This window comes from Argiope bruennichi, chromosome 9 (genome assembly GCF_947563725.1).
Source record: "Argiope bruennichi chromosome 9, qqArgBrue1.1, whole genome shotgun sequence".
Taxonomy (NCBI): Eukaryota; Metazoa; Arthropoda; class Arachnida; order Araneae; family Araneidae; genus Argiope; species Argiope bruennichi.
Window position 1 is genome coordinate 61,124,004 of NC_079159.1, and position 14,388 is coordinate 61,138,391.

The 14,388-nt window shown below is 28.1% G+C and overlaps 1 protein-coding gene across 1 annotated transcript; it reads left to right on the forward strand.

Moving 5' to 3' along the window:
* The first annotated feature begins 1,161 nt into the window (after positions 1–1,161).
* LOC129984962 (glutamate receptor-like) lies at positions 1,162–2,379 on the forward strand. The gene has a single exon (XM_056094901.1). The coding sequence runs from the start codon at positions 1,162–1,164 to the stop codon at positions 2,377–2,379; it is 1,218 nt and encodes a 405-aa protein (XP_055950876.1).
* The last annotated feature ends 12,009 nt before the right edge of the window (positions 2,380–14,388 follow it).

Sequence of the window (14,388 nt, forward strand, 5' to 3'; positions counted from 1 at the left end):
TATTTTGAGAACAAAAGAAGACAAGAAGCTATGGAAATTCTTTTTTTAATGAATCTTCTCATTTTTCTGATTCAATAGAAAATAATGCTATTTAATTTTACCTAATGTTTATAAATTTATAATATGTTATATTTTTGCCAGTGATAAATATATTCATAAAAATTACTACTTCTTCAGAACCGGCTGTCATATAATTAAATAAATACAAGGACTCAATGGTGTATTTGAGGATTAAGAAATATTTTATATGTAATCATAATAACCAGAATATTGTATAACTAATGGACGAATAAGTATTATTATTTTAACTGCCGAGATTTTCGACAACATATGGTCACGTACAAGAATTATTGTAGATTAGATAAGACTATTTTATAAAAGTATAATGTAGATATTATACTTTTAAAGATTATTTTGGAAATTTTTACAAGAATGTATGATTTCATTGTAATTCAGGCATAAAAATTATGTTATTTTAAACATTTAACCATATAAATATCTTCATAAATGTTTTCCTAAGCTTATTATTTGGATTTAAAATTCATTAATTACCAAAACACTCCCATTCTGAATGAATAGTATAAAAAACATTTAGAAAGACTGCTTAAAACATTGTTCTACAGAAATTCGAAGATGCAAATAGCAAATTCTAATGTTCTGTTTATGTTAGATAAGTTACCGAAATTATTGTTGACGCAAAATATATAATAATAAAAAAGCTATGCAATAATTAAAGAAATGTTTTCGATAGGTTTGTTTGCTTTTAATGCTGGTTAATGCACTTTTTATAGATCTAACACATACATCATTTTCGATATTGCTGAATTTTAAGCTGAATCGATGCTTGCGTGACATTATGATATTTCCTTATGAATTACTTGCTAACATGCAATTACTTAAATATGAAATAGGACTCACATCGGTGTTTGCTCATAGTTTTTAATTTAAGTTTACTCAAAAAAGAAACATTTCTAAAAACTGTTCTTTTAAGATCATAAGAATTTGTTCAATGATTTAGGATTGATATTTGGAAATATTTTGTTTGTCCACGAAAAAAAAATTATACTTTTCCTAATCTTATTTAAGTTGTAAAGATGCAGCAGCACTTATTCTTTCTGATATGGGAAAGGTTCCCTAAGACTTCAAGTAATAATTTTTGACATGAGTTTTCCGAGCATCGTAAGAGTGGCTGCATTGTCTGGTGAACCGATTTTTATTTTCAACAAAACACTTTCTGGCACTGCTATTTCTGGCATTGAAGGACAATTTTTAAAAATTCTTGCAGAAAAATTGGATTTCCAGTTTGAAATCGTCAATCCACTTGATGGAAAATGGGGCAGTTTGATGGAAGATGGCACATGGTCTGGGATAATTGGAATGGTAGCTCGAGGAGAAGCAGACATGGGTTTAACATATCTAGCCATTATGGAAGATCGGAGCGAAGTCGTGGACTTCAGTGCCCCTTATTATACTATCGACAGAACCTTCGTCACTGATAAACCTGGTCAACTTCCAAAATATGCTGTGTTTCTTTACCCTTTTGAGTTGAAAGTCTGGATATTATTCTTCATTTTTCTGGTAATAATGCCCTTTCTGGTACGTAATTTGATTTTCTCAAGGACATACATTATTTCTCATTTGCCTGATCCCTTGAAGCAACTATTTCGTTTCATTTCTAGAGAACAATCGATCGAAAGCTCTATTCTTCAAACAACATGGCTAATTGCATTTACTTTTATAATCTTCATTTACAGTTCTGTGCTTTTATCATTTCTTTTAGTGCCTCTGCAAGATCCTGGTATTAAAGATTTTCATGAAATGGCCTACGCTGTGCAGAAAGGTAACTTTAAGTGCCTTGCCCCTGAAGGAAGTGTTGATGTCCAGCTTATGCTTAAAAGTGACTCGTATCATCTTAAAGTACTTGGAAATGTGATTAGACAGAAAAATTGGTTTTATCAAAGCAGAAACGTTGATACAAGTAAAACAATTGGAAAAAAATTAGCATTGTTAGGTCCCCGTTTAATTTTACAAAGTCGGTATGGAATTCCACCATTCACCAATAAGTTCATTTCTGATGACTCTATTGTAGAAATGAGCACTGCAATTGCTCTTAAAAAAGGTTTCTGCTGCAAAAGTAGATTGGATGATGTCATTCTTAGAATCGTTAGTGGTGGACTATTCCAGAAGTTGGTAGATGAAAAATTGTTCGAGACAAGAACACTGCTGAGCTCGGTTACATCTACTAAAGCAGCCACTAAGTCACTAACAATCTCCGATGTATATGGTATTTTTCTTTTACTAACATTGTCTTACATGGCTTCATTTCTCTTACTTACAGCCGAAATTTTGTATAAACGTTATAACATTGAGAAGCCTTGAGATTGTTTTGAAATTTAATTTCTTGATTAAATTTCAAACGTTAGAATTAATTCTGATATACTAATAATAAAGTAATAATTGTATATTATAGAACTAACAAAGAATTTTCAGCTCGGTTTAAAAATAATTTAATGCATTAAACATGTATTTTATAATGATTAATGTCTGAAAATTAATTCCGTTTATGGAGTTAAAAAAGTAACTTAAATTTAAATTTTACAAAGATAAATAATATTTTCTTCATATCTTATAATTTATGAATTTTTTCAAAATGTTTGGAACTTTAAGCTGTATGCTTTATTTACCTATTTTTGACAAATTTCTTTATTTTTTTCTTATTTTATCCATATTCTTTATAATAAATTAGCAAAATTGTATCCATATTCCTGAATTCCTTAGACCAACCAATCGAAAGTATAATTTTCATCGCAAAGTATGGAATCCATTTCAAATTTTATGAAGAATATAAATCATATTTGTGCATTAACGTCAGAAATATGAAAGCAACATTGTCAAAATATCTTAAATGTTTGACAAATGATCGTTTTAGATTCGATAAATCAAAACTTTAATAATTTAAAAATTATTTGTATTGCATCAATTATTGTAAAATTGTAATTTTATATGAATCATAATTTTACATTAATAAATCGTTACACACAATTAATATTAAAGATGTCATTTAAGTAAATGATACTACGACATAATTTGGAAAAAAAAAAATTCCTGATCCACTATTAATAATTGTCAGAATGTATCAATTCCTTGGAAATCTGTTTTTATTTTCGTTTTGGTTATTTTGAATACACAATATATGTGACAGACTTCATTAATTTTAAAAGGAAAAAAAAGTATTAAATTTCTTTCTTAGTTGCAAAAAAATATATTTCAAAAAACTGTTTTTTCTTAATAATGATTTCATAAATTGCAATACAATACTGCAAACGTTGAAACATTTCAAAAAGCGTGCTTATTTCGTAAACAATGCCAGCATTTTATATTTAAACAAATACTTGTTCTTCGTTCTGAAGATTAAAAAATAATGAGTTTAATAATGCAAGAGTAACTAAAGAAAGATCTGTCATAAGAGTTAAAAAAAGTTTCAATAAATCCTTTTTCGATGGAATGTTGCAGACACAAAAAGGTGACTTCCTAGTCATGAAAATATTAAATTGCATACTTTCATTCCTGTTTCGTAAACTTAATGAATAACTTTCAACTGTTGTTTCGTAAAATAAATTTTAGAGATTCTAGAATTGCTTCCTGAAATGAAGTTAATTCTTATTTTATTCCATCATTATTGTTGAGATTCCATCATTATTGTTGCGTTTAAAAACTATCTCATTAGTAAGTTTTTAAAAACTTAAATTCTTTTGAAGATTTTAGCTAAGCAATAAGTAGAATACTATTAGAGCGGTCATTGATGAAAAAATATTTTGATATTATTCACATAAGAAACTTAATTGAACTGAGTTTTCAATCATTATTTTTTTCATATAATAAAATCCCGTATTTGATATATTTCGACTGAAAATATACTATAGAAAATTTATTTTAATTAATTTAAATGAATCTTTTTGCTCTATATGTTTGGTTTTAGCGTAAGTTTTCATTATTCAGAAATAGCCAATTTAAAGACTTATATGCATCAAAAATACAAATAAATGCGTCAAATAATATACAAATAAATTACGCTTTAAAGGATGAAGCCTTCTGATTTTTTAAATGATTAATTGAATGAATAATGAAAATTTACTGATCAAAAAAAAATTTCTATTGTTTTGAAAGAAATTGAAAAGTTACATAATAATTTCTAATCCGGGGTCACATTCAGAGGAGGTTAAATCTCTACTAACTATAAAGATGAATGTGCAAGTGTGTTTTGATTCTCAGCAAGACAGAACATTTGATCTATACCTACCAAATTTGGTCCAGAGTAAACTGCAATCCCAAGGCAATTTTTTTGAAACTTTAAGTAATTAAAATTAAGCTAAATTGAGATATTTTTCTGCAATATTTCTTGAAATATTATTGCACCAAAATGTAGCCTACATCCTTTCAATCAAAGAATTGCACTGCTTTACTAAATATAACATTGTTTAAACTTGAAATATTAATTTAAAATTATTATTCATTTTAAATTTAAAAATATTAACTTAAAATTATTATTTATTTCAGATTTAAAAATAAAATTCAAACAAAATTGCAAAAAAATATTTTACGATAAACTATTTGCCTTCTGTGTACAAACTTGATTCAATGAAAATTAATAACTATAAATTATCTTAGTCAATAAATAGCATCATTAATTGTGTTTTTCTTTCGGTGAAACATTCTATTTAAAATAAGTTGTTAGAGAACAATAAGTTTAGTATTTAAATTATTATAACCTATTAAATTTCATAAGTTTTTCAGTTCTTTTTAACAATTACAAATCTATGAATGGATTGTTTTATTTTATTATTATTATTTTATTTTTATTTTTTGCTAATTCTGATAATTTTGATTTCTGGAATCCAATGTTAATTTTTATAGGAATGTATCAAAAAATTAACGAGACATTCGGAAATGTGATAGAAGATAGTGCAGAAATATATGTATGTAATGATATTTTAAACTCTTAATTTCATACAAATTAATTTCTAAGATTTTACCTTAATTTAGGTCATCGTAACTTCATTCTGAAATATTCTCTTATTTCGTGATCCAATTCCACTTTCGGTTTAATTAATTCCTCTGTAAAACTAATGCGCCATCAGTGCTACGTATCAATGAAAGTTATATCTTCTGTGATCTTTAAAAGATGTCAAAGATCACCAAATTGGCGCTGGCCAGAAATTCTATGTTATATAAGACTAGTGATCATTTGTTCGACCCTTTTTGCCTTCTGCTTTTGTACCGCAATGCACCTTCTTGTAAATAATCATGCTTGCCTCTCGGAATAGAATAAAACGAAATTAAAACCACAATGTCTATTCACTGCTTCGAACCTGCATTCTACTTGAACCAAAAATATGTTACATAGTTAGCCGAATGGATTCGAAAAATATTACATGTATATATGTGTGTTTTTTATTCCAAGGTAGAATTAAATTTAAATCTCGTAATTATGCACCTTTTGCTTACACAGAAAATACTTGAATAGAAATTAAGAATATGCTGCTTATTATTGTAATGAATCAACTTTTATCTTTCTCTTTCATAACATTACTCAGGAAAAGTAATATCGGTGTTAACATAGGAATTCAACAACTACTCTGCCGCACATAATGTGTAATTTTAAATGGAGAAGAAAATTACGCTGTGATAAAAGAAGCACAACGGTATTGTTTCCGCATGTAAATGTGAATGTGAGCTCATTTCTGAAGACCAATCGAGTTACTCTGTACTTCCTTTTCTAAATTGCATATGCATCAATTCATTTCCATAACAGACTACTTCCTTCTACGACATCACACAACTACAAGCTGCTTGAGAATAGAACAGGTTTTATTATATTAAAGATTGTTAAGCTAAGAATAATTATCTTTTAAATTGTTTCCGAATGCATCTACGCCTTATGTTTCATTATGTGAGCTGACACACAAAAAAATAGATTCAATTTAATTTCTTTGAACTATTATAAGTTGCGGTAAAATATTCGGTTTCAAGTGATTTTCTATATATTTTTATGAAGAGATTATATTTAAAACAAGTTTTGAGACAATATTTAATTTATTGTCTGACAAAATTATAAACATTTTTCGAATTTGTTAAAAATATTTTCATTTTTCTCAAAGCATAATTATTAAAATAATTATTTATACTTTCAAAAGGGGTTTATTAAATTACAGAAGAATTCAATATATTTATCTGTAGCTTTACAAACGCATAAAAATTAATTAAACCACAGTAAATAAGTTAAACATAAATACCGCATTCTGGATGGAGTTAGTGATATATGCTCTGATAGATCTAGTTTGGAAAGTAATTATGTATTATATATGAAGCATTTTGATAGTTTGAGGATTGAAAAGCTGACAACAACAGCATTCTGATGAATTTTTTACTAGGAATTTTTTGATATAAAAAGAATCTCTGAAAAAATTTATAAAAAAAAGTCATAAATTATTTTTAAAATTATTTATTATCACCCAGAATAGCTTTTGGTCCTTAAAAATAAGGGAAAAGAAATTTTTTAATGTAAATTAAATTGTGGGGCTAACCATTCTAATAAAAGTTAAAAGATAAACTCAAATAGTTTGAATTAAAATTTGTTAATTAAATAATGTATTAACAGCTAGCTCGTTTATTTGGAATTTTGTTTGACTTTTTCCATCAATGCTTACTAAGCAAATATACAATATCATTTATTTAAATTAATAATAATAATGCTTTCTAATATTTAAAATCGAAAAAGAAAACATTCGATAGAACGATTTTTTTTTGTTTACCATTCCAAGAAGTCTTGGCAGTATGACAGGTTGAATGACTTTTTATTGACAATTCTTCGTAAATTCATGAACACTTATGAATAAGAGATTATGTTAAAATTAAACGTACTCATATTCTCTGTGAACGAGTTGGGAGCTTAGATTCAACAATTTAAGTTTTCAAAATAAAGGTTTAAATGTGTTATCATAAAAAATAAGTCAAAATATTGTATTCAAAAGATCGAGCAATACAATAAATCATCTCGTCCAAGATGTTTAAAATCTGTAGCTTTAAATTATCAGCAAAATGACTAACTAATTTTTTTAGTTAACACAGCTGAAGTATTTCAACAAAAGCTCCGAAAAATAATTTCGGAAATTAATTATTTGCTCGAAATATCAACCGGATAGAACAAATTATTAAAAATATCTTTAAATTAATTTTGCACACACGTAATTAAAATAAAGTTTACTTATAATTCTAGTTTCTGCAGCCCATGATATATTAATCATAAATACATTTTTTTTCAAAAAAATGAAATATAACGAACAAAGTAAATTAATTAAAATCATTAAGAATTTTTTCAAAAAACATTGCTACGAAAATAATAAATAAAATGAATTTATAATGTAAAAAGAGTTTAGCTTTAATTAAATCCAAAACCGAATTGAAAGAAACAGCAGACGACAATGACACATTAAAAAGTAAAAAATTATTATCATATATTGTTAAAAAAAATTGCGATTTCGGTGAGTTGAAAACGAAATAATTTTTCTCGTTTTTTGTCTTTGTATGAAATCGACTAAAAACAACTATCTATATACAAGCCTTTACAGCGAGTACGGAGAGGCAAAAATACATTTCAAAATTTAAGGGTGGTATTCTCGGTTTCACACCGCAAAACAAAGAACAAGCAGAACATTAGAAGAAAGATAAGGCAGTGTAGGAAAATTTTTAATCCTCTCAGTAATTCATTTTTAATTACTGAGTTAAACCAAATCAATGACCAAAAAATTCCAATATACGTTTACAAAATCCAATATTTTTTTCTGAACCAGTAGGAGAGAATTGTTATCTTGGCCTGATTTGCAATGCTCATTTTTTTATTGGTGTCGTATGTATGTTCGCAATTCTGTTACAAATGCTGATCTTAACTTTGTTTATCTTCGGATTTATTACATATTTTAAAAAACTGAAGCATTCAGTTTTAATATTTTTAATTACATTTTACAAACTCTTACATAGTGCCAAAGGTACAGTACAATGTTGTATCTTTGATTTGCACAGATGAAATAAACAAACGTAAGAGGAAATTAATTTTATTTACATATGAAATAATAAGACATCTATTTTTGATTAAATTTCAAATTTTTATACATTCAATCAAGTTATTTTCAAGATTTCATAATTTTTAATAGGTCCGCTTCGTTTTGAAAAATATTCTTTATGCTACTATATAATGCATTAGAATTAGTCTTTATAATTTGTAGAAAAAAATTATCACTACTTAAAAAAAGTTTCTTAATATTTTTTTTTATATTAGTGAAACAAAGTATAGTTTGAGTCTCTTTCTATGTTTTCTTTAAGTTTTAGGACCATTATTTGATTTCAGTACCTATAAACTTAGGACTGTTAGTGATAAATTTTAATTTTACTTTCAGATTTCTTTTTTTAGTATACTTTAGAGAAGATATAATATTTTCAGGGGATAAATATCCCTAAAACATAAATGGCATATATAAAACTGAATAGATTTTGGGGTCAGTATTTATGTTGACGATTCTACACTGGCTGAATCAAGCATGACATATGAATGAATTACCAGCTTGTTGATTATACATATAAAGTTAGAAACTTATCATTAAAGAAAAGATTCTTATTAAACCGAACACTGAACTCTTCCAGAACATTATTTGAGGTAGTAATTTAATTAGAAACCATACCATATATGGCAAAAGATCTACGTATATTACTTGATATTAACATGCATTTGTTCATTGTCTTTTTTAATTAGTTTGAATAAGACAAACGTATTTTTGTCTAAAGGATGCGTTCCAGAATTATTGCGTGGATGAAAGGTTACGAAAATTATTAAAAAAAAGTTATTTTTTATAATTGTAATAGGAAGTAAAAGTAGTAATCAGTAAAACTCCTTTCAGTAACAGGAAGAATTGCGTGATTTTCCTTGTTATCAAGAAGTAATAGTGCAGGTGTTCCAAGACATAGTAGAATATGTCCATTAATGCACTTAAATAAGTGAAGAAAAGCTGTCTTGTATATTAATCTGAAATCGGAAAGCAGTCTAGAAGTCTAACAGTTATCTCGTAATTAAAAAAAATCACATCTGAAGAGAAATTAGAAGATGAAACCACTTAGAACCAAAACATTCTATAATATCGTGTAACAGACTGTAGTCTGAAATCTGCTTATCGCTCTGAAATATTTTCATTAATCTTTCTTTCAAGAGTAAATTGACAATCCACACATAAATAAAAAGAAAAAAAAATATTTGGGGCTTCCTAATTATATTTAATTTCAGGGCATTACAATGTCCTTTCAGACGGAAATGGAACTCTCTAGAGACAAACATATCAAATAAGTATAAATTTCAAAAATTACTATCTTTTTTTCATAATTTGAAATACTTATGTTCGATACCTATCCTTAGTTTTCTTCTAAATAAAAAGTGCTCGTCCTTTGACCTGGTGAAAGGAACAGTGATATACTAGTTCAGTTTCATATTTAAACATCTATCATTCATCTTTGATTAAGTTCAGAAAAGTCAAAGTTTGCACAAAATAAAACTATTGGTCTTTCTACAGAATACATAAATGAAAAATCCTGTCATAATTGAATAAAAAAGTGTTACGAGGAAAAATGTCATGTTTGTACTTGTAAGAATTACATCTCAAAAGTGAAAATCAAATAAATTATTTTTGTTCATTAAAGTATCTGTTTCTTTAAAATAATCACTAAAACTTTAAATTTTCTCGCCCGTTTCCACCATGGAACAAAGTGGTCAAAGGTACCTCCGTTTAAAGATACAGCACTCTCCCCTATTAATATTGTTTGCATAACATTATAACAGCAATTCTTTAAATATATGTACAATTTTAATGAGCATAAAACTTTTCAAGCAACAATAAAAAATATATCACCTAAAAATTAAAGAGATCGCATTAAATCATTTCTAATAGAGAATAATAATCATGATATCAAGAGTTGTAATATTGTTAAAAAGAGATCACATTAAATCCTTTCTAATAGAGAATAATAATCATGATATCAAGAGTTGTAATATTGTTAAAAAGAGATCGCATTAAATCCTTTCTAATAGAGAATAATAATCATGATATCAAGAGTTGTAATATTGTTAAAAAGAGATCGCATTAAATCCTTTCTAATAGAGAATAATAATCATGATATCAAGAGTTGTAATATTGTTAAAAAGAGATCGCATTAAATCCTTTCTAATAGAGAATAATAATCATGATATCAAGAGTTGTAATATTGTTAAATATATTGTAATATATACGAATGTACTATTATTAAATATAATATTTTATTTAATAAAAATTTGATTTAAGATCGAAGACTTTTTATAGAAGTCTCAGTAATTCTATTTCAAAAATTATATTTAATAAATATACTACTAAGTTCTCTGATGGCTCCTTTTTGCGAAATAATTTGTGTAGTTATTATCATTTAAATAATTTTAAAAAAGTTTCATTTAATGTTAATTTATGCTAAATTTATCATGAATATATTTTTTAACTAAGTTTTTCCAATGGGAATGACAAGTTAACTGAATACAAAAATCTTCTTCTAAAGAACAATATTATGTCAGGAAATAGTAGTAGCAAAAATTTTTAATTCGACTAAGACTAAAGGGTATTTATTTTAAGAAATAACCTCATAACGAGACAATAGACAGCTTTAAAAAGTAAATAGCATAAAGTCATTCTTGCTTTATTCGGAAATTTCTTGCAAAGTAGATTTTCACCAAACTTAGGTATACATTTAGAAAGCTCAATTATAGATTACAGAGGTTTAACATGAAGAAAATATAAAATATGTAGTATTTTGATACATATGAAAGATTTGGGGTTCTAAAAAACGAAAATAACCTAATGTCAAACGTCCTTTATACGCAAAATCCGTACGATTTTAATTTTTCCCCGACATTAGAAGTAATAGCAATTTTTATATACACCAATGAATTTATTGATGTTTAACATAATATAAAAGCTTTTGGAGAACTTACTAAATAAGCAAAAACTCATTAATTCATCATGATAGCTCTTTCAGAAACAGAGAACCTTATCGGAATACAGACACATTCTTCTAAAGAGCAATCTTATGTCAGGAACTGGTGACAAAACAAATATCTACTTCTGTTGTATATGATAGCGACGATTATAAGCAATAATTTCCATACAAGACTTTTGAAAGTCAAGGAAAGAAAATTAAATAATGGTTATGTTTTACTTACCTAGACAGTTAGTAAAAACTTTAATTTCTTGCAAAAGTTTTGGACTCACTTAGATATTGTTGTTGTGACTTATGGCATTTTACAAGTTGACAGTTATCTTTCAGCGATTTAAGCCGAGTGAGCGTCTCTTGCTTTTTCATAGCGCCAACTAGGGCCAAGAGTACGACTTAGTTACTTCATGCGTTACATTCCCTTGCACAACCCCTTTTCACAAGGGACACATTCACACACCTCACAGATAGAACACAAAAGAACCACCATGCCCGAACCCGGACTCGAATCCGGGACACCTAGAATACGGGGAAGACGCACTAACGCAATACTCCTATGCCTGGATACCGGCTCATTTAGATGTAATTGCAGTTTTAGTTAAAAAGAATACATTTTCTGATGTTATAGAGTATGAAGCATTTTCATATAAATAAAGATTTGACCATCTGAAGGATTTGTTTTAGAAAAAATTAATTTTTAAAAAAATATTTTACCTTATCATGATAATAACCTCAGAATCGGAGACGCCCCATTGTTTCATACCAGTGCATACGCATTTTTTGTACACACAAATTATTTTAATAGTTAGAATATTATGAATAATTAACACGAAATTTCAAAAACAAAAATATTATATAAGCTGAATTAAGAATAAAAGTGTTTCTAAACTGTAGGCTTAAACGATACAAAAGATTTCCATTATCTGAAGAAGTAATATGGCATCATTAGTGCAGAAACTACGTCAGAACGAAAAAAAAGATAAATTCTCGTTTCAAGATATCTCAGACTGACACGACATGTACTTTATGTAAGAACATATTATGGATGTTGCCGTATTATAAGATATCTCTATGTTGAATTATTCTATTTTTTGTATTACGCAGGGTGGTAAGTACGCAGTAAGTAAATAATATACTTATATGGTGTACGTATATTCTTACATTTTCTAATTTATCTTCTACTGTTTGAAGATAATTTACTCCGAAATATTATTTTCAACAGGTAATTGTAAGATAATATTTCAGCTCCAAAATGTCCATATCAAAGGGTTTTATTTTGCAATTTAATATCGTGCCATAAGTAACACATTTCTGAAATTCTAAATTACCCCTCTAAAAACTTATGAGAATTTACTATTAGGAATAAATCGGTTTTTAGAAAATAATGTGAAGGACGATTTCATAAATTATTTCTCAAGTAAATTATTTGAGTCAAAAATAAAATACTTTCTAGAATTACATAAACGTAGTAACAATTATTTAATTAAGGATGTGAAACAGTAAAGCACGTTGTGCTTCATTTATTGATTTAAAATATGATAAATTTCTAATTCATATATTATATATATATATATATTTAAAAAATAGATAAGTATTTAATGTTTTTCGAAGACATTTAAGCTTAAATGAAAGAAATTGATCCAAAATGAATAGAAAGAGGTTGAATACATGTATTATTCATTGACAAAAGCGGATTTCTTTCATAAAACTTTATACAATGTAAATATATCATCAAGTCAAATTCAAAACAATTATTACTATTCTGTTTCTTTCTACATGGATTAATTAAGATAACACATTTCTTTAGTGAAATATTCAAGTAATCAATGAATTTAAACTGTTAGGAATTTAAAATTTAATTCGTTAATTTGTTACAAAAATATTTATTTGCTGGATGTTAAACTATTTTAATTAATTGAATTCCTTCGTAAATCATGATCAGTTCTACATAACCGAAGAGACAGGAAAATTATAAATCGCTATATGAAAATCATTCAGCCATTTTAGATGAAATGTATACAAGTTTTCAAATGAAAAGGTATAAAACGACATTATTGGTATAAATGAAGACTTGATTCAAAGTATACACTATAGGCCTGAGCATAACGATCCCATTGATTAAAGAGCCGAAGCATTCCTTGTTCCTAGAGTTCTTGTGACCGTGGCGAGATCCAGTCCTTCACAGAGTCCTTGAGTTCGCCGACCGAGTTGAAGCGCTTCCCTTTCAGATGTTTTTTCCGGGGACCAAACACAGGAAAATCGCAGGGTGACACGTCCGGACTGTAGGGCGGATGGTCGAGCTGCTCCCACTTGAACTTGGCCAGTTCCGTGTGTGTGGCCCTGGATATGTGTGGGTTATCATGGAGAAGAACCACACCCTTCGTGAGTAGACCCTGTCTTTTGTTCTTAATGGACCCATGTAGTCTTCGGAGTGTCTCACAGTATACATCGGAGTGCCACGTCAATTGGACGGCGCTCTTTATAAGCCTCTACTCTCTTCTGCGCATGAGGGCACCCGCGCATGCTCCCATCTACACCGGAAACTTCAATCGCATCCCTTGATGTGTAGCTACGTTCTCCCATAATGGCATTGACAAATATGTTAACGATTACGTTGTTACGACGTTTCGTACTTTTTCATTTGAACACCCCTTGTATATCTGAAACAATTTTTTTTTTATAAAACAAATATTTATAATGATTTTCTGGATATAAAAATTTTTCTTGCTTCGAATGTGTCTTATGTGCTTGTTACTGATTAGAAGCTAATATACTGGGGGGGGTTATAATTAAACTTCCCCTATAAACAGCATCCTAGAACGCAAACAGGTGGACGGATTTTAACGAAATTTGGTATATAGACTATAATCGAGATGCACTCACGGAATTTCGAAAAAAAAAAATCGTTTCCAAAATGTCCACCAGAGGGTGCCTTTTCTGGAAAAACAATTTTAATACAATAAACTACCAAAACGGAATGTAGAAACAATATAAACATTTATTGACTAGTTCTTGTCATCGAATCATATTAACAAAAGGCAAGGAAAAAATAACAGAACGCTGTTTGAGAAAAACTGTTCAGTTTTCATAAAGAAGAATAGATTAGGACGAAATTGCACAAGAGGAGCAGTTGTTAATTATGCCCAAGATGATGTAGGAAATGGTGCTCCATGTGACCATCCTCATTCATCTACAGACTTTCAAGTCGATGGACAGTGTGTTTTCAACAGCAGATCGTAACTGATCAGTTGTGATGTTTCGCACATGAAGCGTTATGGAGTTCTTTAAGTCATTGAATGTTGCAACACTGTCATAACAAGATACCGTCATCAT